The following is a 27,269-nucleotide window of genomic DNA, read 5'->3' on the forward strand; positions in this document are numbered from 1 at the left end:
TTCCGACTACCCTTGATATCAGCTAAATACTGATACTTGCAGCACATTCATTACTAAATACGACAAACACGAAGTAACCGCTGCAAAAATAATCTTGTTTGCCAACATCACCGGCATCCTTATTTACACGAATGAACAAGTCTACCAATCCACTGAGAAAAGTCTACCGGGTAAAGCATCTGGCAAGTAATGTTGTTGCTGCTAGGCAGAACGAGGACTATAATTCACTTCTTTTTTGAGGAAAGAGTATAAGATGCATTTACCAAGATGATCTGTTCAGCCTTGGTACCATGCCAGTTTACAACACCGATTCCTGAACACTGATTCCTTCGTCTGCAGCTTTTCCGGCGCAGGACCTTGACACCGACTCAAACAGTCTCTCCATCTCAGGTGCGCAGTGTGTAAAAGGTCGGTTCCAAAAGTTGTAACGCGGATTCTAACACAAGAGAGGTACGGTACGTTTAGTGCTCCAGTCCAGTGTTTTCAATATTTTAATCAAGCACACACAACAAGCACGCCAGTTACCTTTATCAATTCGATGAAAGTAACAAGTAACCCCCAAGGATGGGGGCGATTCACTATTAGACGTTCCAGAAGAACCCTCGTTATTTGCTCCTGGACAATTTCCTGCAAAATCACATTGCGTAGACATCAATGGCTATGTAAAGTAAACAGCAGCTCCTTACAAGAAATGAATCAAGCACCACATAGCGGGTGTCTGATGAGCTCATGAGCACAATACACAACATTGAACAAAAGGTGTCAGATAGCAAGGAACATCTTACAATACCTGGGTAGCCTCATGAGCTCATGAGCACAATACACAACATTGAACAAAAGGTGTCAAAGATAACAAGGAACATCTTGCAATACCTGGGTAGCCTCGGCAAATAGATACAGAATAATGAAGGAGAAGTAGTGTGTATGGTTATTTGGGTAGCGCAGTTGGTTAGCGATTGCATTCAAAAGAAGGTAGCGGCCCTCTGTATCCAAGCTTGTTACAAGATTTTTGAACATCTCAGTAGCTGTTTCAATCTGGAAAATGTCCATCAGAGGCGTATGGTTAATCTGCTGTACTGATGCAGATGCAATGGCCTTGTTGAGTTGCAGTTGTTGCACAGCCTATATGTTGATCCGAGTACGAGGTTAGGGATGCAGACCATATTAAAAAAAATTGCAGAGCAAGACACAAACAAACTGAACAAAATAAAGTGCACCATTAATGCAATTTCCAGCAGAGAAACAGAACAAATACAGGTTCTGCCATCTATATGCTGTAAGATACAAGGACCTTAGCGAAAGCATAGCTAGATATTGCAAATATGTAGCTGGCAGGAGAGATGCTTTGACTAGGTACTCAGAGCCTAGTGCAAGTTTGGATCTTTACTTGAGCGAACTATAGCCACAAAGAGCAAACAAGATGAGGTAATCCACTTTTGGATTTATCTCTTGCTGGAAAGCATGCAGCAAACTTTCATCCTTCGGAAATGCCATCAGCCCATCAATGCCACTTTGCATAACGTGTATTCTTTCTGATGAGAATGCTGAGTGGGAAAAAAAAACTCACTTGGATGCCAACATAAAGAACAAGTGAATTGATAAGAGGCACATTGTAGTGCATCCCAGCAACAGCTGCTTCATTCTGAGGCATCAGCAATTTTTTATTCAGGTCACTTAGGAAGGAAGAGCCTTCCGGTCTCTGTAATATCAATGCAACAACAGCATGCATGTTAGCCATGAATAGAGATGTGGAATAGCGGTTAAAATTCACACAAAAGACAATAGCAAGGAAAATTGTTTGACCTTGAGATACTCATCCACCTCAGTCTTCAACTGCTTTGATTTGAGGGCACTATCAACATCTGACATGATTCGTGGAGCTATGGAAATTTCAGCCAGCAAATCAATCTGTACAAGGCGGGGAAAAAGAAACCAACAAAAATTATGCCCACTTGAAGTTAAGAGACAAAGAAATCATTGATCCACAGATACATGTACCTTTAGATTTGGAGTAGAAGGATCTGGAAGTCTCATGTTGCGTGGAAAAGCACTAAGAATGACATTGCGCATTTGAATGCAACTTGCAGGAATCACATCACAGAAACTGAAGTGATAATCACAAAGAAATTCAGGAAAGTCATGCAGCAGTACAAGCAGAACTCTCATAGTTCCTTTGTATAAAATGTTCACCTAAAAAAGAAGTACATATGATATGAGAATTGAAGCATTATTGTTGATTAAATCAGACATGCAGTAATGAATACAAGAATATGGAACTTACTGGATCTGGAATTTCAGCATTTCTTAGATACGGCTCCATGAATTTGAAAAGATCAACAAGTAGACGCTGGAATAACGGCCAACCTTTCTGCAAATTGCACGTCAGCAGTTTTGGCATGAAGCTCCTGTGACTCACCAACTCAAGCCAAGCAAAGCTACAGCAAAGATAATTTTAATCAGATAAATACAGAATATCAAACACAGCTAATCAGATAAATATAGAATATCAAACACAGCATCTATTCAATGGAATAGTTCTAGCCAATATTAAAGCAGTAGCAACAGCAAGAACCAGCTACTTGTATGCCTATTACAAATCATACCTAGTGATAAAAGAGAACACCAAGTAGATGGAAAGAAAAATCAGATTGACTTCATGGTGCAAGAAAAAAAAAGTTCAGGGCTAGAGGTTCCCTGGTCTTAGATGGGAACAAACAGAAGCATCCCTTGTCATTACAAAGATTGCACAATATAGAAAGGAAAATGCTTTGAGTACAACTATTTAAGAACAAGTCAAGTACAACCATACATCTAAACCAGCCAATGTATTTATTAGCTTTCAACAAAATGCACGGTTATAAAAAGTGTACTCAAAACATTACACAACCGACATAACAGACTTAGGATGGTCCCTATCTTGATGCATCTGTTAGGCACATGTTGGGTCATATGCTCAACTATTCAGCAGTAATGGTTTTACTAAATTCTGGATTATTCTAACCCTTTTTCTTAGACCAACCTAGGAGGAACTAGGTGGCTTTACTAAGAAGAAAATAGGCACCTAAATCTGCCTCGACGAGGAATCGAACATGAGTGGTCTGAGCGTACATCCGCACATTCAACCAACTGAGCTAGGCTCACCTATATCCTAACCCTCTTTGATATAACAAAAGGATGTTTACAAAATGCACATGCACATTGAGTTGCATAGGTGAAGCAATTTCCACTCATCATCAGAGCAGTGTGAGTAGCAAAGATATAAGGGTTGGACCTTCTGCAAACAGGAGTAAAAAATTAAGTATATTTAGTTTTGCAAGTTACACATCTGATACCAGTCCACAATCCAGATCAAATGACGTAAACTCAGTTCCTACAACAAATATTTTATTGGCTGCCAGGACGTTACTGCTTCAATACAGCACGTGCTATGGATGACAACCGATTGTATAACAATGTAATCGCGAGTTGCTTCCTTCAGCTCATGCTTTTGAAGCATCACACATAGATGACAGAATGAAGAATTGAAGATATGTAGAAAGGCAAAATTGATAAGTAGACCAAAGGTGATGGACAGACCTCCAGGCAGGAACTCTCAAGGGTTGTAGTAGGTGGAATGCGTTTGCAAATGCAGACAAAACCTGTTGCCAATGATATATTACATATGGTAAAATCAAGGCATAAAACTACATAGTTTAAGATGCATACCTGAAATTCATGGTGGGCATCTGAAGTAGTAAGGTCATAAAGCCAATTTATAAACAACCGAAAGTATGGCCGAGGATTAAATGAAGCTTTCTTTTCTTCAGCTTCTTTCTGAATGGTCCTCACTGTAACAGATAGAATCTGGACAAGACAAGTTGAAAGATACTTACTTTGTGAACTACCAATACATATATACTCGAAGGCCATAACCAATATGTAGAAACTAACCTTGGAAAGTATATTGCCTTTATTCGATGATATTTCCAGTGGAGAGTACTGAAGACAATCAACAAGCAAGCAATTATATCACTTGAATTCCACTACCCCATAAAGCAATAACTACAGCTTACAATATGGCATTACATTTTTAGAGAAAATCGATTGCTAATTACACAACATAGAGATCCCTACCAGATAAAGTTCAAATGATACCCAGCTCAACCAACAACTCACAATGTGACCCCAGGTACCATGATGATGCAGCAAAATAGAATAGGATAGATTTAACATTATTATCAATCATTCTGCTATGTACACAAACATCAACAGCAGAACAAAAAAAAAATGAAATAGAACTTTCATAACAGAATGCACGGATCCAAACTCTGCAGTCTGATCCAATATGGTTAGTCACGTCCTGATACCCTCAGACAGTTAAATGCCAGTCTCTCATGAAAACAAACTTCAACAGCCAAAATACATTTTACGTTTTTCAGCAATTATGATGCCTGGCCCTAATGACCTCAACACTAGAAATCTGCACTCCAAAAGTTATATGTAACACATGGAAAATCCTTTTAGATACCTTGAGCATCATGACGACAAGCTTTGCATATGAATCAATGGAGAAGTATGAAATTTGGGGTAACTGTGGTGATTGCTGGGATGATCCACCCGGGGCAACGATCTGCTCTGAGACTAGAGAGTGTGTAACAGCAAGTTCCTGAATTATTCAAAATAAGTATCTGAGTATGGCAAACTATACCATGAAATCTGGTACAAAGGTAGATTCATCACCGTGAGAATACGGAAGAAGCGTTCAGATATATCATCTCCATTCAGCAGGCCATCCTGCTGCAACTGTGTGACAAAACGACTGTATGCCACATCACTAGCACTTAGATGATCACACATCTGACACCACTCAGAAAACAGGATTGCAACCTACAGCACATCAAAAAAATTCAACAGATTAATTAACACACACAGTCTATAGATTCATTATTGCAATTGATATACTCCATCCAGTCATAAATAAGTGTGTTTTGGACATCAACACAATCTCCAAAACACAACTAGTACTTTTTTGTTACTATTTTTTATAAAACGTAGCAAAAGTATACTTCTATAAAACTACATTTTGAGACAAATCTACTTGCAATCCTTTTCATCAAATATCTAAACTCACATAAAAAGTAATATGCAACCAAAGTTTGGAATCATTGGTATTTGTGACTGGAGAGAAATCCAAGACCATAAAGAAACCATCTATAACAAACCAAACACACAAGATTATAGTTATAATTAAGAAAACACAGACAATTTAGCAAGTCAGGGTACAATTGTGAGAATGACTTGAGCCAGCATCACACAAAAATACAGGTAATGAAAGCCCTATACATCTTACTATCTCCCCCTTGTTGAACTATCTCGTCCGGCTTGGCTGAGATTTCTTTCTTAGTGCAGTGCCGTGGGGGCGATCTTTCCCCTGCCGGTTGAGTTCTTTTTTTTTTTAACATGTGAGCACAATCATGATAAGGCACATGCTAGCAGTAGAAAAGGGAACAGACCAAGATCCATTCAAAAGTGTTATTTCTATACTTATCAAACCAAACAAAAAGACTCATGGGTACAATACTCTGGAATTCTGATCCCATACAAAAAATATGCAAAACTGAACTAGAGGAAAACCGAAACAGAACTAAGCATCTAAATGTAGAGCACAAGTTGAAAACAAAGAGAATAGATTCATGTAAATCAGGCTAAGGTTCTTGTAAATTGTAGGATTCATGGTATGGATCTGAATAAGTAGTTCCAACATGTCAGCCAAACCTGGTTTGGATCAACCATTGTAGTTTCATTAGCAGTGCTTTCCTCTTTGTTTGCTCGGGTTGTTAGAACCTACCAGTCAATTGAATAATACGGCACTCGTTTGAGAACAGAAGATATTGAGGAATATTCATGCTGTGGGTAAGAGTGATATTTGAGAGATTGGATCATTAACCTTTTTATCTTTCGACAGTCTGACCTTTTCATCCTTCCCAACAACAAAACCAGCAGTAGTGTTCACATTATTCCTTGCAGTCTCAATCAATTGTTGCAACGATTCAGGTGAACCTGGTCTCCTTGCAAGCTGCAAACCAACATTACTGCCGGAGCTGGTCCATGGGTAACACCAAAAGAAAATAAAGACCAGGTCAATTATGCATACCTTCGATAGCGCATCAACAACATTGTAAAGCTCTGAGATGCTAACAGAATCTTGAGTAATCAATGTTTGGACAAGTGACATTGCGAATTCCGTTGCAATTTCTGAGGATGACAAAAAAAAGGTTAAATCCAACTAAGTGAAAAACAAGAGTCATCTCATTAAAAAAACAAAAAGAAAAGCCCAGTGTTAATCCAGTCCAAAGGCTTTATCTGGTTTACATGAGCCCAAAATGTAGAACAATTACGCTAGTTCAGAGGGTTAAATAGGCATCACTAAGACTTATATCCAGTGAGCAAGTATGCTAGGCCAAGGGAAAATTATGCTTTTCACTAGTAACTTTTTTTTGGCACACATATTTGAAAACACAAACAAGATATTGATTTATTTGCAACCTGCACCTTATGATTCCCATATTGTAAGATTCATATAAACCAGTTAGTTTAAATGGAAGAATGGTGAAATACATTTTCATGTCCGGTGTTACACTTTTAAGCCAGTTTTTCTTGTACAAACTAGTTTGTAATACATTGACAACGTTATACCAGAACTTTAATTGTCAAAGATGCAGCTTGAAGAGTGAATTCAACATCTTATTCTCCCTTCAGTCTTACTGTTTGATGTTTAGGAGTTTATGCTATGGGATTTCAAGAAGAGGCGTACCTACATCTTCCTGAATGCCTCAATCTCAGTTAACGTGTCACTACCATTTACTTGATCATATAATCCAACCGTAACTTGGCACAATGGGACGCAAGAGATAAACAAGTTCAATGGTGTGTGTTACATTAACAGGTGCAATGAAACTTTGTACCTATCCTGTGTGGATTTTCTTAATAAATGTGCACAAGTATAAAACGTAAATAAAAAGAAAATAGGGTAGTTCACATCTTAACATACTATTTCTTCCACCATCAATCAGCTTTGCCAAATGAACATTGTACTCCCCAAGATTCAGCAACTCAGAACGAATAAGGCCAAATATGATTTCAATGTTAAACTTCTTCTCTTCATCGGAATAGATTACCTGAATAAAGACAATGACCTCGAATGCATCAATGTAAGAACGTTTTCAATGTTAACCATAAACCAAATCAGCCAATGGTGTAATACACAAAAGTAACTACAGCAGAGAAAATAAAGAAAGATAAAGAAGGTGAAACGGATGGAATACAAAGGCTGAATATCAGAATCATACCCAGCTTGTTAACTCTTTGACAACAAGCTTGCAGACATCTCTTATCGCAACTAAGGTCGCTAGAAGCCATGTGACATACGCACTATTTGAAGCGTTATCATACAAACTTCTGAAAACCTGGGACAAAAGGCACCAAAACTAGCTTGTTGTCAAAACAGTCAAAAAGACAAGTCCCAAAGAACAGACAACTGAGCAATACATACAATAATCAAAACAGATGGATTACCTTCTGCGCAACAGCTAATGCAGCCTCATCCCGGCTAACACACCTGAGTAAGATATCTGGAACTGCCGCAATAACAGACTGAATACAAATATTGCATTAGCCATCATTAGATAAGGAGAAAAAGTTGCCTATTGGCAGAAAATACATATAGGAGAGACCAGGCTCTAGCATACTTGCATGCCAAACTTTACTAAGTAAATAGGAACTGAATCCTACAAGAAATATTGATGTACGGGAGCAGTATAAATGAAGGATTGTCTGACCTCAATTTCCACATCTTTGCCATTATTGGTGATCAAGGCTTCCAACTGGAGGGAAATAGTACACATATTAGTCTATCAATAGGTTACCCACGCAAAAAGACAAAACATGCACAGGAGATTACAGGCAAAGCATAAAAAAGCTGGCATAGCAAAGTAGGGTTGAACCAGCACATAAATGAAACAAAAAACAATTGATGCACAAAAAGGCATTTGTGACAAGAACTACTTGGTAGAAGACAAAATAACAGAACAAGAACATATGATCTTCAAAATCGGGAAACGTGCAATCAAATGCAATCAAATTTGGGCACCACCAGACCAAAAGTTACAGATCTTGCTCCCCTAATGTTTTGGAAGAGAAATTATGAGATGCCAACATGAAACTAGCACATCCTTTATTAAGATGATCCATTGGAAGCAGTGAGTAAATTATGAGGACTGAAAAACCAAAAGCATGTCCATTTCTAATTAGTGATTGCCACAATCATTTTGATAAAAACATAATCACAAGAGGATCTCTCTGACGAGCACGAACCATAATATCAGTACCTTTTGTGCAACCTGTTGGTATTTCTCCAAAGCATCCCCTGTATTCAAAGGTTCAGGTAAAATAGATCCCAGGTGGTCTGCAGCAGATGTAAGTGGCACCATACCACTTATTTCCTGGCAGAGGGTTACATAGGTCTCAGAAGATAATATATGGTAACATGGACATGAAGTCAACAGGAAAATTACATTGGTTGTGACTGTTGTTCCACCAACAGGAGGGTCATTAGATGCCAAAGGAGAAAATGTGGATGCAGCACCAAAGGTTCCACCAAGTAGGACAGAAGAATGGCTTGCTGCAACTTGGGCAGGAGCAACACTATGGGAGACACAAGATATTAATCAATCCAAAACAAGCAAAGAAAAAAAGGGTCACAGATACAGCCAAAGCATGTGTACCTCGAAAATTGTGCAATACCAGGAACTGATTCCTCAGACACCAGTTCTGTTGGCTGAGTTAAAGATGTTAGTGAACCCATTTGAACAGTTGAAAATTTACTGGAGGTTGTCGACATTGAATTTGGACTGTAAGCTCGAGGTACACCAAGAGTGCTTGACACAGTAGCAGCACCAGATGGACCAGAACTTGTAGCACCAACATTTTGACCATGGCCATGCCACACGTGAACAAAGTCCTGAAAAGAAAAGAGTAAGATGAAGATAATCATGTGTCCAACAAAGAAACATCATGGCATAATTTCAATTCAGGAGTTTATGGTTTGCTGCTACACCTCATACACTCTCTGTTGGGTAGCAGATAGATGTCCAGGCTTAGGACGTAGTGCTTCAGGGATCCGATCAAATAGCCCTTGAGCATAAGTATCATAATATGCAGGACCAGTTGCCTCTCTTTGTTTCTTTTGTTGAGAAAATGACTGCGCTATTTCTCCATCAATCACTTCAACAGCCTGAGAAAAGTATGTTAGTCATGAGGACCAGGGGAAGTAACAAGGGAATCATCTGCTTATCCATTATCAAAAGCATATACTTCTCTAAATAACAGGTCCACATCACCATGACCAATGATGATCAGATAGAAAGAAGAGGTAGGTAATAATGAGTACATGTTAACTTGTAATTTATCTTTATGAGTAATCATTGTTAGATGTTAGGACTTAAATTGTTAACTTAAAGCAATTACAGAAGACCGACAGCTAAGTTGGAATTTTAAGAACCATCTGAGAACCTTACAGTTTCAAATCTGTTGCAGGAAAAGTAAAAATTAAAGGTCTATGTGTAGCGCTGCAGAATTAGAATTGTCAAGGTGCTACCTGACGTGTTGCCACAGACTCAATAATGGCACAGCCGAGATCCAGATTGTCGTTGACTAGCATGTGAATAAGTTGCTCAATAGTTTCACTGCCACTCATAAGGTTCTGAATGAGATTTCGAAGATGGGAATATAGGGCGACACGAAGAGGTTCCTGCAGCAGAGAAAAAGGAAACACAATTATATGTTGTGTTCAACAGATCCAAAAGTTAAGGGCTAATAAAATCAACAAGCAGACATTGTAGCAACATAGTCTTAAAGGCCTTAGGCAAAAGTACCTTGCAAGTAACATGTGCCAGCCTTCCAGCTAAAGTCCCGACCATCAAATGCGCAGAACGAGTTATCGTATTGTTATCAGACTCCAGTGCATAATCCTTCAGGAAATATATGTGTCAACGATATCACAGTACTAACAACACCTTAAACCAAAGCAGGCCAGAAAGTAACCTTCACAATAAGTTCTTTTGTAGTTCGGCTTGCTATTGTCACACTTCTTTGAATCACAGGCTGTATTATCTCCCTGTTAGCCTTATCCAAAGCTAAATCCATAATTCTACATAAGAAATTTATCAGCTATCAACAAAAGAAGTTCAAATGACATATGACAAATTCCTTTCAGCAACTGAGAATCATACTTGCTATACTGCAATTGTGGACCAAGCGAGCCAAGCTTTGGATTTATTTTGAAGTGTATCTCATCACGTGGAATCACCGCCATAAGCTACATAACCAAATTAAAAAAAACAATGATATAGCATGAGTTAATTGTCTCGATAGACAACAGCAGTTAAAATGTTAAGGCAAACCTGATTAACAGAGAACAGAGATGGTGATGGTGATTGTGTTTGTGCTGGCGAAACCTGGGCCAGTGAAGGTTGCTCAGGCATCATCAGAGCAACGTTTTCATCTTCCACTGTGCTGGTTGGAGGCACACGTACAGGGGCAGCATACTGCGAACAAAAGATATTCCAAATATAATAGCAGAAGAGTGTACCTCCATCATATTGATAAAGGAGTTCAAACCCAACCTGATTCAGCACATTTGGAAGACTTATAGCACGGGATGTGATATTGATCTCAGGCTGCAGTTCCACATGAGTTAGTGAAGAGATGGTCCCCGAAGAGACTTCTGAAACCACAGGGGTTTGAGTTGCAGCAACATCTTTATTTGAAAAATCCGGATTTCCCTCAACTTCGCGCACTCGATCTTTAAGCAGGGAAGTTGGTTTAACATCTTTTATGTCCACAGTAAGGTTCTTAAAGAGAACCTACAATCTCCAAAAAGAATGACAGTTAGCAAAGGTAACAAGAGCAGACACGGGACTGTTACAAAAAATTTTAAGAAGGGAATGCAAACCTCAATATCAAATTTCAGATTCATTTTGAGGTTTGGTAGATTATAAATCTCTGCAAGTAGACTTAAAATTCCCATGGTCCAGGGATTTGGAGGACGATATGCGATACTTGACTGGCAAGGTTCAAGAATCTGCAGAGCAAGTAATGGTCACGATGTGCTAACAACTGGAATTTCTTTGGGTCAGTTTAATTCAGATTATAAGTCTTATAGAAACTTAAAAAAAGTGTGAATGGACACCTTTGAAGTGAATGGTATGACTGCAATCATCAATCCTTTCTCGTAAGCCTGAAGAACAAAATTTCAAAAGTTTATAATCAGACAAATACAAATATACTGAAGTGAGCTTTCAAGAAGCACATAAATACAAGAGGATTAGAAATACCAGCTAAATAAAATGGTGGCATTAGACTGCCGAAGGGAAATTGAACCAATAAAAAAAATTAAACCATGGGGTTTTAATTTGGGTGGAAAAGGCATGCTAAACACACAGAAATGTTAAGGGCCAATCACATATTTGCCACCAGTTCATACGATGTGAATTTGCCACTAAAAAACATTTAACCGCAGATTTGCCACTAGAATAGGCTTTGACCCATCAAACTTGCCATTGGAAAAACATACATAGCTAACAGCATCTACTGGACACATACCCCACTCGATCACCCCTCAACCCTAATTTGGGCAAAAGAGGCATACTGACATATTTTCCACCAGTTCGAAACGTTGTGAATTTGCCACTAAAAAAAGTCTAACTGCATATTTGCCACTAGAATAGGCTTTGAAGTTTGAACCATCAAACTTGCTATTAGACTAGCAGACCTATCTAACATTGTTTACTGGACACGAATACCTCACTCTATCACCCCCAACCCTCTTCCCCTCCACTCTTCGTCCCATAGTCCTGTCACCCTTCAACTACACCAGTGGACGTCCTGCACCAGCTTCTGCCCATGTCGCTCCTTCACGTCCAATGCCCGCCTGCTCATGGGCTCAAGCTGGACAAGCCTCTGCTCAGCCCGCCAGCAAGTGTGCCACCCTCATCGTGCTCATCACTGCCGTGGCTCGGTTTATCATGACTCATGACACTGGGGGCAAGCCAAAGTTGGTATGCAAATAAAAGAATACGATCCATGTTCAGATGGATCCCAACACAGAGAACAGGCCATGGCAGCTTATCTGCCACTTCTGGACTCACTGGCTGTTCCCCTGATGCTTCTCCTGCATCTAGGCAAATACCAACCGTCCACTCGCAGCCGAGCTGATTCACCCACTCTCGTCACGCTTGAGCAACTGCCCGATGCTCCCCAGCCACTGCCGCTGCCACCATCAGTCACGCCTGAGCGGCCACCGACATCGGCCATCACGCCCCACATTCCGATTTGCTGCAGCACCTCCCAGCTATAATGGAGTGCTGCAGCTGTCACCTACCCCAACTGTAAGGGTGCGTTTGGTTGGGAGACAATGTAGAACGGGACGGTCCCGTTCCAGTTTTTCGGGATGGGATGATCCCATTTCTTGTTTGGTTGAATGGGATGGGATGATCCCATTTTTTGTTTGGTTGGAGAGATCGCTATAGACGGGACGAGCACCGTCCTGTTAACACCGTTCGTGGGACCCACCTGTCATACTAACAGGTATTTTCTTCCTCCACCGGCCGGCCGCGGTGGAGCTTGCGCCCGCCGGCCGCCCGCCCGTGCCCGCTCGCCGGCGCCCGCCCGCGCCCGCCGGCCGCCGCCCGCGCCCGCCAGCCGCGCCCGCTCGCCCGCCGGCCGCGCCCGCTCGCCCGCCGGCCGCCGCCCGCGCCCGCTCGCCGGCCGCCGCTCGTGCCCGCTCGCCAGCCGCCGCCCGTGCCCGCTCGCCGGCCGCCGCCCGCGCCCGCTCGCCCGCCGGCCGCCGCCCGCGCCCGCCCGCGCCCGCTCGCCCGCCGGCCGCCGCCCGCTCGCCCGCCGGCCGCCGCCCGCGGCCGCCGGCGCTCGCCCGCGCCCGCCCGCGCCCGCCCGCGTGGACAGACGGCGCGTGACGGGGGCGAAGTGGGATGCCCCCGTCCGCTCGTTTTGGTGGGACGGGGGCATCCCGCATCTGGAGGGTATATTCCCTCGTAGGAATGTCCCCGTCCCACCTGTCCTCCAACCAAACGCGGGACGAAGTGGGATCGTCCCGTCCCGTCCCACTTCGTCCTCGCAACCAAACGCACCCTAACCGGTTTGAAATGATTTCCCCTGAATTTGGGATGGGGGATGCAGGACTTGAGAATCTGGGATCATGCCTGAAAATGAGTTCGAGGGAGATGTGTTCTGTGCGATTCCATCGATGAAGGCCTGATGAGAGAACAATATATAGGCATGACCAGTATTGTCTTATGGTGTCCTTCCAATTTCCGTTTTTCATTTCCTCAATTTATTTTGGTGCTTTAATCTAACGATTTTTTTGTGGGAGAAGGATGTAGCGGCAAACGAAAGGAACAAAGATGCAATTCAGTAGTATATTTGCAATTCACATTTTTATAATGGCAAATTCCAATTCAGTGCTTAGAGCTGTTAGAGTTAAGTCCTGATGGTGATAGAATAATGTATTAGTAGTGCCTGTGTGCATTTAGTGCCTGTGAGCACTTGTATCTGTGGGTGGTTCGTGCCTACGTGCACCTTATCACCAATTACTGCTTTAGATGCTCTTTAGATGCTTAGATGCTCTTTAGATGCTTTGCTTAGCTTGTAAGCCACCTACCCAAGGTTGGCTATAAATATGTACCCCAAGCTACCTTTGTGGCTGTGGTTAATGGAAAAGATCATTTTGGGCCAACAAGAGCAGTGGCAAATGCACAATTTTCCCAAATATAAAATACTCAGGAGTCTAATACAGAAGCAGTACCTCCACAATAAGAGATTTTGGGTCAATCTCCTTAGCCCTTAGTGCCTGGTTCCTACCAATGGTGAACTTTCCCAACCAGCTGCCTAAGTTTTTTAGCAAGGAACGCTCCTCAGAACTAGATTTGATAAGGTCTGATCTTAACAAGACCTGCAGCAAAAAAGTGTCAAGTTTAAACAAAATTGTTACCTCAAAGAACAGGGTAGACAAGTTGGAGTGAACACAAACCTTGCAGTTCTCATATGTAGCTTTCAGTATTTCCTTATTCAAGGATTTGGAGTTTACTTTATCAAAGAACTTCAAATACAGGTCATGAAAATTTGGTTCAATGCTTGCCCTGCCAAGATGTTGTATGGCTCAGCATTGTCAAATCTATACAATAAATATTGGGAAGAAATAGGGAAGGGAGACTATTAGTATGATACCTTTTCATGACCATGTATTGTGCAAACCAAGGATAATACTGTTCCTGTAGGACCTCATTAAACTCCTTTGCCTTAGCTTCCATGTTTGAGGTAGATATATTGTTGATCATAAAAAGAATCTTATCCTGAACTTCAGATGGAGGTGTCTAGGTTAAGAGGAAAAGTCAATTAGCGCAGCACAGGTTATGTATTACCCCACTCCCACTAACAGAAAATAAAATAAGAAAACCAACCTCAATTGGTGTCTCTCTTTGTTCCGCTGCTGCAACAAGTGTCTCAATATTTAAAGCAGCTCCAAATCCACTAGTGTATGAAGGTTGCCTAGGCAATCCTAAAAAAGGCAGGCATAACCATGTAGATGTAAATTAGAGGTACAAAGCTTAAGTAACTGATGTAACCATGAATGCATTAAGGTAGCAAGGCACCTGAGGTACTTCGAGAACGCAGGAATCCAGTAGTATGCACACTCGTTGACACACTGGTAGACTGATGAGGTGAAGCTAGTAAAGAGGGTGGAACAGTTGCCTACGTGGGAAGGAACGTGAAAGAATAAGTCTCAAATACAAATATTACTGAAAGGAAGGGAAACAGGCACTGCATCTAAGTGCCTTGTCTTGCTGTCATAAACTAGGAGGCATGCACATGAAAATTTCCTGATACCTTTGGGTTAATAGCTGAATCAGCAGATGATGAAGGGAGGGAAGGTTGAGTGGATAAAATGCTCTTGTTCTGCGAACTCATAGAAACCTTAGACCTCTCCCCAAGAAGACCATGCTGCCTATGTTGCAAAGGAAATGAAGGAATAGGCCTTCCTAGTTGAGCTGGGGTTGTACCCATCAGCCATGATGATTCAGGCACCTAAATAAATTCAATGTCATTTAGGAAAAAAAAAGATGACAGTTGACAACATTGATCAGTCAGCATGTGACAAACTACCAACATCGTAAATTGCTAGCAAAATGGAAACCTATTGCAAGAGCCCTTCAGTTCAAATTCAAAGGTAACCACCAAGATGTAGTTCCCTTTTCTAAAACCTTTGTGATAAAGTTACCTCTATGCCTTCAGTGGATGATGAACCAGAAACATGCTGCTCTGCAGAAAGCAGATTGCTGACATTTGGCTCGTTTTGACTTGACGAAATTTTGGCAAGGGCTCTCTCAATAGCAGAAACCATTTCAGAATGTGTTCCACGAAGATGCGAAATCTGCAATATATGATTACAGTATTGTGGCCACTCTATGACGCGGTCCATAAACTGCTCCAGTGCTGCTGTACCAAACATAAACATCTGCAAACAATAACATCATCAACACCGTGTTTTAAGGATCAGTGAACGGAGATGTAAAAGAATATGAGAGGTCCTAGAAAACCTTTGAATCAACAGATTTGCGCAAGGCATCAAGGACACCACGCAGAGCAATTCCAAGTGCAACGTGAGCCACAAGTTGATGTTTGATAAGAGATCCTATTTTCAGAAATAGAATTGCATTAGAGAAATGGACAGTTTTTTTAGAGAAACAACATTCCATTACATTAGCCAAATAGCACAGCCAAATCACTGGTCGACTGACCAGGTACAAAATCGCAATCAACCCACAGGTGATGGTCAATCTTCAGACTCAGCACCACAACTGGCGAGTACGTGGGCTACATTATAAAACTCCCAACGAACAAGCAAAAACCAGACCTCATACAAAGCCAACATACATAGGTTCTAGCCTCACGAATAGGTACACCAACCACCAACAAAATGGAGGATTTTACTTTTCAAGGCAGTAAAAGATTGGTCAAGTAAGACTCTAGAATTATCTTGCCTACCCCTAAACTACTTGCAAGAGAAAAAACTACCGGTCATGCTTTAGTTTCAAACTTATCACTTGGCACACTTTTTAGACATAGACTACCATAAGACTAACTTCATTTTTCATGAGAGTGCAAATGAACATTCTATGGAACCGTGGAATATTATACGGGCAACTGAAGATATAAGACAAAGAAAGACATTATAGACATACAATCTACAAATTTTCCATCAATCATGGAAAACATAGCAAAAAAAGAAATCTCATTTCAGTTGGAATTTCCTGAAGTGAGTGATACTAATCGTGAAGTAGAATAACTATCACACTGGATCATAAAACAAGAGCTTTATTCCGTAAGAGCCTAAATTTAGAACACAAGTTAACCTGTCAACGAACTGGAAATAGTGTTGCATGAAAAAAGTAACATCAGGGCACAATTATATGCAATAAAGGGTTTATGAAGGCCAAGCAAAGTAAAGATGCGCTTACCAAACAGAACAGCTGCTATCTTAAGCTGCTTATCAGGATACTTGGGAAAAAATTTATATTCTTCAAAAAGATTCGAGATCATACAATTGAAAATTGATACCTCCCTGTCATTAATGGCATTCAGATAATACAATGAACAGCTAGACACACACCAATGTGAGAAAAATTCTACAGGAAGACTCAGCTTTACAAAGATTATTGAAAAAAATGAACAGTTAGTACTAATTAGGCAGCAACTTTGGAGGGGGAAAATAGGCATTCAAATTAGTTATGCCATCTTAAGTTTACGTTGAAAACAATGGGATCCTCCAACAGTACTACCCCAATTTGAAATGAATAATGTCTATAGACCATGCCTTAAATAGATTAATGGAGCATAGTACAAAAAAACGAAAAACAAAGTTTCAAGGAGGCCATGACTGTAATTTTAGCACTCAGTTCAACTAAATTGTTGAGTATATATCTTCTTCAGTATATAAGTTGATCCAAACCAATTTCAATCAACAAGTCTTTGCAGCATTGTGAAGTAATTGCATGAACCACACGGTGAGTCAGAAAAGCAACAAAAACCCAGTCCAAATTATATTCCAGTGTTAGCTCATATGCACCTCTTATCTGAAGATTCTTTGAAGCGAACAAGCATTTGTATCATAGAATCAGTGCTTATCTGTCCAGAGAACATCTGGTGAAAGTACGTATTAGCCTCTACTTCAATGTCATCTGATCCTCCCTGTGAATTAGCGAGCTCTCTTACAACAGAACCAGGATTCCTCGATTCGTATAGAGCATAAAGTTTCCTTAGTTCATCCAATAGTTCGGCGGATAAGAGATGCCCAGAGTGAGACTGGAGAACCTGAAAATGTGCATCACATGTGTCCATATTGACAAACAAAAAAAAAAGGCAAACAGAATGACAATAAAACAAAATAACCATTCAAACCTTTATGAAGACAGGACAAGACTCCCAATATAAGTTTGTAACAATAGCTCGAGGTTGTTGTGTCGTAGCCACTAAGATATAATCTGTGTTGCTCATAATTCCTTTCAGAAAATTAACACATTCCTGAAAGTAGAAAGTGTTAAGTAGCCAAGTAGGCACTATTGAGCATTGAAAATAAATGGGCACTATGCTATGAGAATTCAACCCCGCAATGGATGTAGGAGAATAGATATGCATATTACCTCAAGAAAACCTTTCCTGTATACAGATAACTTTTCTGTCAGCCATTTCTCAAGATAGCTGTAGTCTTTCCTCGAGGCAGCAGCAGCCAATTTAATGGAAAATGCAAATGGAGTAGAATCAAGGACAGCAGATAGAATCTGTTTCCAGTGGAACAAGAGTTGAATGAAAAAAAAGTTTAATTTGGCAAACATTGGAATGCTACAGCATTGAAATCATAGTTTGGCATGGTGCCAATAACAAACATTGAAAAGATGTTACTGGAAGCATGTGGATAATTTTGATACAATACAGTTTTAGAAAAATAAAGATTTATTACAAACCTTCAAGTCATGGCACACATCAACAATTCTTAGCAAATAATCTGGATCACAATGAGCTACAAACCCTCGAAGTGTGAGGTATGGGTTTGTATGCCAAAGATAATTCACCACACTGCCCTTTGTTGTGTCCTTCAGTAGAGAAGGAAATACACAGGATAGTACTTCATACTGGAGGAGATTATACACGGTCTGCAAAGCAACAAGGGGAACTTAACACTAGTAAAATAAAATGAAATTAGAGTCACTTCGTTAGGCAGGATTAGAAATCCATACATTGATGTTGCTAACACCAACAAGTAGGAGGTCTGGGCAATGCTCAAGTGGATACTCAAGCATTGATCGTACAGACACAGTATATCCAACTTCAGCAAGTTGGCATAAAACCTCTAGAAGGTCAAGGCAGAACCATGCATGATTACCTTGACTAGGACCTGCCAAGTCTGGAAATGCCTGCAGTAAATTACAACTGTTAGGTGTGAAATGCGTAGAGTTTATCAAGAGTGAGGGCAGATGTTGTCAATAGTACCAGTTGCCTGGAAGAATGTGCAAATGTAAATGTATCAGTTGGAGCAGAAACCGCATGCTTTAAAAGAGATATCTGGCCTGCTGCATTCTTCCACAATGACCCACAAACAGCATGAAGCGGAAAGGGATCCTGTACAAAATCCAATCAATTTATCAGTCAAATAGTTGATTTTCCAAAATAGAAATGTTTATATGCATACCTTGCAGGCACGCGCATATATAGACATCAATAGATAAAAGGCTGCTTCATCAGGTATATTGAAGCCATCATGATCAAGATATTCCATTACACGCACCCAGTTTGTACTTGGGGCCTGCATGGGAAAGACAGCTATAGTGTGAGGGTGCTGAGCGAACTTTGGAAAAAACAATGGAAAAGCAAGAGGTCAATAGCTCACGAGTTCATTGATTGAATCCACAAGAACATCTGTGTTCCATTTAGTAAGCTGAGGTGAGTCGTTCGTGTGGCTGTTATGAATAGCAGATACAAATGTTGCATATGTGTTATGGGCCTCTCCAAGAACCTTATGAGTGCCAACAACAGCTCCAAGCAACTTAGATATTGCAAGATCATCAAGAGGCTCAAAAACAGAAAGTATTTCCTTACAGTGAGTACTGTCAACAGTACATCCATAACCCAACTCGGTTACAATGTCAGCCATGCCTATTTCTTTCCCAATTTCAGAGAGAAGCAACTCAAAATCAACATCTGTGCTACCAAAGTACATCTCCAAATGTCTACATGGCACAGGAAAGAAGGGGGGATCATTTGTGAACACATGGGAATGAGGAAGTGAAAATATTCAGATTGTTTTAATAGTGGAAAACTGAATACCTTGAAGGATTTGTTGATTCACTATCACGTTCCCTATTTGCGACAGGTGCAAAAAATGGCCTTTCCGTGACTTTTAGTAAAGATATAAAGTTATTAAAAGTATCCATATGCTTCGACAGGCCATCAGACTGATGCAGAAACACAGCAATTTCATGGATTTGGTCATTTGATACAGATTGGTTAGGGTTTGAGCACAGCTCTTCAATTTGAGCCCTTGAAAACCGTTGCCCTGGAAAAGAGAGGCAATGTCAATGACCATCTGAAAAATAAGAGAAGAAGATATGACATCACCAGGCAAGCACGGAAATGCATACCTTTCAGCTTTATCTCTGAATACTCAGAATCCAACAGCGCAAGTCCGAAACCAACTTTCTCAGCAGCTGAGAGTTCCAGCAGATTTGACAAGGTTTCAAGAAAACCATCAGGAAGTGCTGTCGTCTTGAGCGCCTCGCAAAAACAGGTGCTGAAGTATGTTTTATCCAAACAATATCTGAAAACATCAGATAAAAGATTCTGTTGCGACTGGAGGTTCTTGACCTCCCCAGCAGTCAGCAACCTTTGATTCAAACAGACTTGGAGCACCAAGATGCATCCATCCAGGCCGCAGTCAACCAACTGAAAGGTGGGAAAGTAAGTTAGAACTAAGACATGCTGAGGGCAAAAAAGAAACATATCGTAGTCAGCAAGTAAGCAAACAGATGTATTTTACAGAAAGGCAGTAAAATAAATTAGATTCTTGAAGTCACGTTACCACAGCTAACGAACGTTCAGAGAGAGTTACAGAATGACACCAAAAACCACTTGTTTGCAGTAAACTTGTGGCCTGCACTCTAACAAGTCCCAGGATTCGACAATCTTAACGCTAAACGCAACCCTAGCCTAACCTAGCGCAGAGACGGAATTGCTCGCAATCCGCAAGGAGACGTGCGAGGCAGCATTGGCTGGAAGGAACTGAACCCCGCGGATCCAGACTGGGAAGCGACAAATAGAGGAGAGGGGACGCGTACCTGGCAGAGCTCGCGCCGAATGGAGTCGAAGTTGGAGTCGGTGGCGTCACCCAGCAGGAGGCGGAGCTCCGCGGCGACATCGGGAGTTAGGGGGATCATCTCGCCGGCGGCCAAGGGGCGAGGGGACGAGAGGGGTTTGGGGCCTTGGCCCTCGGGGGAGTGCTGTACAGACGGGAAGGATCTGCCTTTGCCCATGTGGCGGCGGACCCAGTTCTAACTCCACCGTCATATATATACTTTATATATACGTGAAAAAAATAATTTTTCTTCTTTTACTTCAACATTTTTTTAATATAATTTTTATCTATACAATAATTGTAGGAAAAAAACTCCTTTAAACTATAGAACTATGAAAACATAGTGCAGCTAAATAACCGTGGATCGATTTTCTATTTTGAAAGACAAAAATATACAATTTATCCATTGAAAAGGTAAATAACGATTTTTCACATGTTGGAATAGTGAAAGTTATTGTTACACCTTAAAATTTTTGGATTTCAGGATGTGATTGGAAAACACAATTAAACAATAATTCTCCCATAATTTTAAAAATTCTCTGACATTTATTTTTCTTGATAGGAAATCTAGTATATGAAAAACAATTGTTTGTTTTTTTAATTAAATATAATATTTCTATGTGTGTTGCATTCTGGTGTTTCATGAGTGCAAAAGTTTCAAAAATGCATTCAGACGATAATTAAATTCCTCTGAGAAATTTTCAGATTTTTCTCTAATTTATTCTTATTTTCCTAGAGATAAATCTATTTATAGAAGGCTCTATAATCCTTTTCATGAGCTTCAAGTATTTTATTTAGAGTCCACGTGTCCCAAACTATCTCTAGAAATTTTCCTCAAATTTTTAGCATTTTCTAGATTTTTTTTGTTCTTTAAAAACATTATCTAGCATTTTTAGATTTGTTTTCGCACTTTTTGGATATTTGTTATCTAACATTATCTAGCATTTTTTGGATATTTGTTTTAGATTTGTTTTTGACAAAACTTTAGCAACAAAAAGTTACAATAAATACTCGAAAGGAGAAAAAAGATTACTTTGACGATCTCCTCAACTTTAACGTGGGTTCACCAAACAATCGCAATGGCTTGACAGATGGAGACAGCGCTTTCAGTGGGGCCTGCACATCCACAAGAGGATCTTGGCCAGCCTTGAACTTCGCTCTGCTGCTTGAGTTGTATCCACAACATTGAGGTTTACTACCTGTGCATCATCCTGAACAACATCTTGAGGCTCTGGATCATCATCAATATCAATTAGCTCCTCGGTGATTGGCGACTTGTTTTGAGCGGCCACAGCAGCCGCTTTTTCCGCTTCGGTCACCTCTTCGAGTACCTGCAAACCACCAGTGTCATCCTGAGTAGACACGGTGGTGATACTGAAAACACCTTTTGAGAGTACATGATACTCAGGATCTTGTCCTTCCTCATAAATAATTATCTTGGGAGGCACATCAGCTACTGATACAAATTTTTTCACGCCCCGTTTCGCAATGACGATCCTCTTTTTTTCGGTGGCGGAGGGATTGCAGCTTCAAGCTCATCTGCTACAGAGCATTTCTTCACCGCAGATAAAGACCCAGCCTTAGCAGACGGCTTAGCCCTGGCTTCATCCGCGGCATCATAACTAGTGCCACTGGAGGACTCGACTACCTCCTCCTCTTGGTCATCACCTCTCATGACTTCCCGCGTAAACACGCGAGCGGCTTCACAGACTTCTTCAAATCTAGGAGGAGGAGACAAGTGTAGTAGACGTTAAAGCCATTAAACTTGAGACTGGTGATAGCTCCAAAACAGCTCTGACCAGCACAGGGCTGGATTCTAAATAGGAAAGCACGCTCATCAGCTTTCTCCAGGCCAACCGAGACATCATCACGTGGAAACCGGCAGACATGCCGGGGGTGCTCAAGGAACTGATCGAGCTCTCACTCAACATGAATCCAAAAGGTACACCAAAAAGATAACGCCTACGACGATTTACCCAAGACATAAGGGAAGCCATCAAGAAGTCTGTGTTTTACCTTCGAGTTCCAGGTCCGACGATTCCCCACCAACCAATCTACAACATCGGGATACCCCTCGGTAGGTTGTCAGGTATAAAACACTGACATCTGGCGCACCAGGTAGGGGTGATCGTCGAGATCATCAGGCGAGTTTGAAGAACCTCGTTATCAAGATCAATCTACTCGACAAGAACCAAGTCGTCGAGTCGAAGTTCCGAACAGACAAATCTACGGTGAGACAGAATTGATGCGCTCTGCGTTTCAATCGAAGATCGAGTTGGTTTCCACCGCAGGCTGCTGCATATGGCTCATCGATCAAGGCAGAGGCAAATCTGAATTGAGTTGGGAGATCAAGCAGACCGAGGGACCCACGCCATAATTCCCAAGATGACAAAGATCTATTACAGTCACGCGCGGATTGACGCAAATAATCAGCTCCGACTATTCTCGGTGAAAAGCAATTTTGAGGGATTTGTGCTACACACACATGCAAGGCTACCACAAGACCTCAAAATCATAGCCTAACGTACGTAGAAGATATACGCGAGCACTGCTATCCCAACGTCTGGCCGCATCAAGTCGTCGATGACTACTTCGACTAATCATCTCGACTAGAAAACTAGTCGAGGACGGTCTACTTCGACTACTCGTCTCGACTAGAAAACAGGGCGAGTTTCACATGATCAACAACTAGTCGGAATCGACTCCGACTAGTTAGCTTCATCAACAATCGACACAGCTTCATCGACAATCGTCCACGAATCAAGCTAAGTCACTTTTTTAATCTCGGAATATCTCCACTGGCTCATCTAGCTTCCAAGCTTGGGGCTAAGCACCAAATAACTACTCGATGTGGCTCCTACGGCTCACCTAGCGCATAAGTTAGGAGGTAGGACGCCAAATGACTACTCGAAAGGCGACTGGCGTGAAGACTAAAGACCCTCGAATTGATTAATTAATCATTCCAAGGTTCGAAGAGTGATTAGCTACACCCAGTCGTTGTTTTTTCAAGACGAAGAAAAAAGATTCAAGATTTTTTTGACCCTCAGCCTGATTCTTCGATTCAATCTAAGGCTCAGGGGCTACTCCATATAGAGTGCGACTTCCGCTGCTCTACATATCACATTCCAAAAATGAAGATTATGAAATCAAGACGATCACGGGCTTGAGCACACCATACCCTCATGGTAGCTTTGAGAAACTTTAAAGATTCAGCTAGACAAAGTAGTTAAAAAATATCAAAACTACTCGGTGAGGATCTTAAAAGTACTTGAAGGCTGCTGCATTCGACTATGAAACACTCGGGGGCTTGTCGGGAATAGATCCCCAGTATTCGCAAGGAAGGAAGAAGATGGACTCCTACTAGGATTCCTCTGTAATCCCACTAGGACTCATACCATGTAATCCTACTAGGACTCCTACCTTGTAACCGATTTGTAATCTCGTCCTCTTGAGTATATAAAGTAGGGCAGGGGTCTCTAGATCGGTAGGCTAAGACCTCGTATAACCACAACAAAGGACCAAATTCTCAACACCAAATAACATCCAAGCACAGGGTGCAATATACAACACCCCAAATAGGATATAGGGTATTACGCTACTGTGGCAGCCCGAACCTGTATAAATACATGTCTTGTCAGCTTGGGTAGTTTCGGATCATGGTTGCCAATGTAGCACCACTTTTACTTCCACGCGACATTGGAGTCTATCAACTTGTAATCCATATACTGGCCGCTTGCTATCTCCCGCATCTGAATTCTGACACCTACAACCAACAGCCTGTGTTCCCTCGAGGGTTGTGGCTTCACACAAAAAAAACTTTCGGAATAATTGAAAGTGCGGCCTGAACCCAAAAAAGCTTCGCAAAAATGAACGAAGATTGCAACATGGAGAATACCATTAGGGTTCAGATGAACCAACTTCAATTTCAATTTATAAAAATGCAGTAAACCCCGTAAGAAATCTGAAGATGGCAATGTAAGGCCTTGCTCGATGAAGTGGGCAAAAATTACTGTCTCGTCGGGATAATTCTCCAAAGGACAGACGTTGCCATATGCAGATCGCCAGTTGATGAAGTCCTAAACTTGGAGTAAATTGGCAGCTACGAGCGCCTTGATATCCTCCTCCTTCAGATTTAACCACTTCCAAGCACGAACGGGATTTGGCGGCGCGATCTGATTGATTTTCTTGTACTTGACGCCGGCAACTGCGGCTCTTTCTTCTTGTCAGATGTCTTCTTCTTCTCACCATTATCTTATTTGGATGTAGCAGCTTTGCTACCCATCCTTGATGTCACGAGCTTCTTCTGTCGCATACGCTCGGTGGCTGCTTGGTGGGGGGACGACGGCGCTAGTCTTCAAAGATCGAATAGTGGCAACGGCGCTAGGGCTAAAGTGTGAAAGTTGGAAAGGCGAATGGCAAGGGTAACACAGAAGGGATAACTTCCTCCTTTATTTATCACAGCAGCACGGTAACAACGGCGCAAATGAAGGGATTTCGATTTAAAGGATCCCAAAATTTTGGACACCTGATTGGCAGTTACCTTTATTTTAGGAGAAGATAAGATCTCTTTCTAGAGATGGTCATGTTGATCAAAGGTTGACCCTTATACCTACCAAACTAGTCAGCTAAGGGCTTAGGGGCTGTGTGCCATGTGTCCATCGACAAAAAAGTTTTTTCCTCCGAGTTTTAAGGGGAAAGTGATGCAAATTATAGATTCACCATCAGCCTGATTCTTCTATTCAACCTAAGGCTCGGGGGCTACTCCATGTGGACTGCGACTTTCGTTGCACTTCCATATAAAATCCAAGGTGGAAGGATACGAGATTGAGTTAAATAAGGCTTGAGTGCATTCTAGTCGCATGGTAGTTTTTGGGTACCTTTGAAGATTCAACCAGATGAAGTGCTCAAAGAGCACCAAAACTAGTCGATGAAGTTTGCAAAAGTACTCGGAACTGTTGCATTTATCTAAAAAGTACTCGAGAGCTTGTCGTACATACATCTATGGATCCACCAGAAGGTTTGAATAGTCCTAAATATGGGACTGGACACCAAGATGCATCTGATATGGAGATCATAGCGCAGGACGGTGTAGTCTACATGGAAAGACAGTAACTAGTCGAGGATTAGGAAAGTACTCGTTGTTATAAGAGTAGAATTCCTCTAGTCGTATTTGACTAGTATTCTTGTAACCAACTGACCTGTAACCCTGTCTTTGGCAATATAAGGCGAGGCAGGGAACCCCGCTAAAGCAATTCAATCCAACCAACACACAGGACATAGGGTATTACGCAATCTAGCGGTCCAAACTTATCTAAATCGTGTGTCTGTGTTTACCTTCGAATTCCTGATCTCGACGAGCCCCGCTAACCAAAACACTACCTCGAGCACCCCCCTCGGTAGGTTGCTGGGTTTAAACACGGACACTATCGCCGTTGGTTGTTGTCCATCGGAGTATCCCATCGGCGCCGTTTAACTTCGTCGTCGGAGCGAGCTGCTCATGCTTGGAGTCCTGCGACGCCTAGCCATAGCCGTCCCGCTGGTCCTCATCGTCAATTCCCCCATCGGAGCGCCGCTACCACATGAAGGCCGAGCCGCCCCGCCATCCAAGCTTCGTTGCCAGCCGCGGCCAAATCCAGCCAATCCCGACCACCTCCGTTGCAAGTGAGCATCTCAACAAGATCCCCTCGAACTCCTCTCCATTTTCCCCGCCTCGGCAGAGCCCATTATTGCCCGGAGCGCCGCCGATTTTGGCAACCAGGAGCTCCATCCACCGGCCATTGAAGCTCTTTGAGCTTTTACGCATAGGCCCTAAGAACTCCTTTAATCTTTATCTTAATTCTTGTGTCTTGCGAGTTTCCCATAAAAACCCCTAGACCTTTCCAGATCTTTACAAACCAGTCCTAGCCATATAGCCTTATTCTTTAACAAGCTGACCCCGAGATTTACCTCTTTTCCGAGCACTGTTTGTGTGTCTTGCAGGTCTTCTTTGCTAGCCCCTGTTGCCTAGGCTTAATCACAATTAGACCCCTGCAGCTTGTTTAGCTCATAGATTTTACATTTTTTCTGTTTTAATCGGTTCTTGTTGTGTTGATTCAACTTAAACTACGTGTTAGAAGCAATTCCAATCATATTCCCTGTTTTGTAATTTCTTTTAAATATTAAATATGATTAAGTACTTACATAGTTGTTTTTCTAATTAAAATATAATTAGAGTTTAACCTCGTGTTTTCATACTAATGTTAATTTGACTAATAATTATTTAAACAACTCTTCCAATTAAAATCTAATTAGAGCTACACCTCGGCATTTTCATAATTAAACTCAATTTAATTAATGATTATTAATTTGTTTTATGAATAAAAGCTACATAGGTTATATCTCGGGTTTTCTTTATTAAATGTTAATTTGACTAAAGTAAATATAAATATGTTTTTAATATAATTTGCTTAGTTGAACTCGAAATACAAAGTTATACGCTTAGATGTTTATATATACTTTATTTCCAATTTAAATGTTTTATTTGTATAACTTGTACATAAATATTTCTAAATAAAATTTGCCTAAGTTTTACATCGTCTTTTCATATATAAATATAACTTGCTTAAATCCAACTAAAGGTATTTCTCTGAAATATCTTTACATTGTTTTTCTCAGCTAAAATAAATGAAGCATGTAGCTCTTATCTTTTCTTTTACAATCCAAACCACTCGATAGCTTTGTCTTTTCAACCATAGCGTTGTTTCTAGTCTTTCTTACATCCTTGTGAGCCATATCCTTTAGTGCATTCTTTTAAAACTTTTCTTTTGATTGG

The 27,269-nt window shown here is 41.2% G+C and overlaps 2 protein-coding genes across 2 annotated transcripts in view; one reads left to right on the forward strand and one right to left on the reverse strand.

Moving 5' to 3' along the window:
* Positions 1–27,269, forward strand: part of LOC117837544 (uncharacterized) — a 32,715-nt gene that overhangs the window by 5,200 nt on the left and 246 nt on the right. The window contains exon 15 of the transcript XR_004636370.2: positions 340–450. The gene's annotated coding sequence lies outside the window, so the exon portion shown is untranslated. The remainder of the gene's footprint in view (positions 1–339; positions 451–27,269) is intronic.
* LOC117837543 (uncharacterized) lies at positions 19–20,637 on the reverse strand. Its single transcript, XM_034717213.2, has 51 exons — positions 20,442–20,637; positions 19,749–20,049; positions 19,435–19,663; positions 18,998–19,337; positions 18,800–18,913; positions 18,601–18,729; positions 18,348–18,524; positions 18,075–18,263; positions 17,754–17,891; positions 17,512–17,634; positions 17,180–17,424; positions 16,572–16,675; positions 15,651–15,745; positions 15,332–15,568; positions 14,941–15,138; positions 14,706–14,805; positions 14,514–14,611; positions 14,281–14,426; positions 14,084–14,192; positions 13,859–14,005; positions 11,228–11,275; positions 10,991–11,119; positions 10,662–10,901; positions 10,440–10,583; positions 10,269–10,354; positions 10,081–10,186; positions 9,912–10,007; positions 9,635–9,787; positions 9,095–9,271; positions 8,763–8,998; positions 8,553–8,682; positions 8,367–8,480; positions 7,818–7,862; positions 7,555–7,632; positions 7,329–7,445; positions 7,031–7,157; positions 6,134–6,234; positions 5,927–6,055; positions 5,755–5,823; positions 4,720–4,866; positions 4,508–4,645; positions 3,931–3,978; positions 3,706–3,843; positions 3,577–3,638; positions 2,282–2,435; positions 1,999–2,190; positions 1,804–1,908; positions 1,568–1,699; positions 874–1,122; positions 526–627; positions 19–436 (listed from the first exon to the last, which is right to left on the reverse strand). The coding sequence occupies exons 1-51, from the start codon at positions 20,634–20,636 to the stop codon at positions 299–301; spliced, it is 7,344 nt and encodes a 2,447-aa protein (XP_034573104.1). The 5' UTR covers position 20,637; the 3' UTR covers positions 19–298.

Source organism: Setaria viridis, chromosome 9, assembly GCF_005286985.2.
Source record: "Setaria viridis chromosome 9, Setaria_viridis_v4.0, whole genome shotgun sequence".
NCBI lineage: Eukaryota > Viridiplantae > Streptophyta > Magnoliopsida > Poales > Poaceae > Setaria > Setaria viridis.

Excerpts from the sequence above, each read along its gene's own strand:
- LOC117837543 (XM_034717213.2), bottom strand. The coding sequence starts at position 20,636 with ATGGGCAAAGGCAGATCCTTCCCGTCTGTACAGCACTCCCCCGAGGGC. Across the intron at positions 15,569-15,650 it reads GCAAATCTGTTGATTCAAAG|ATGTTTATGTTTGGTACAGC; the intron begins GTTTTCTAGGAC and ends TATTGTTTGCAG. Across the intron at positions 4,646-4,719 it reads GCTTCTTCCGTATTCTCACG|GAACTTGCTGTTACACACTC; the intron begins GTGATGAATCTA and ends TGAATAATTCAG.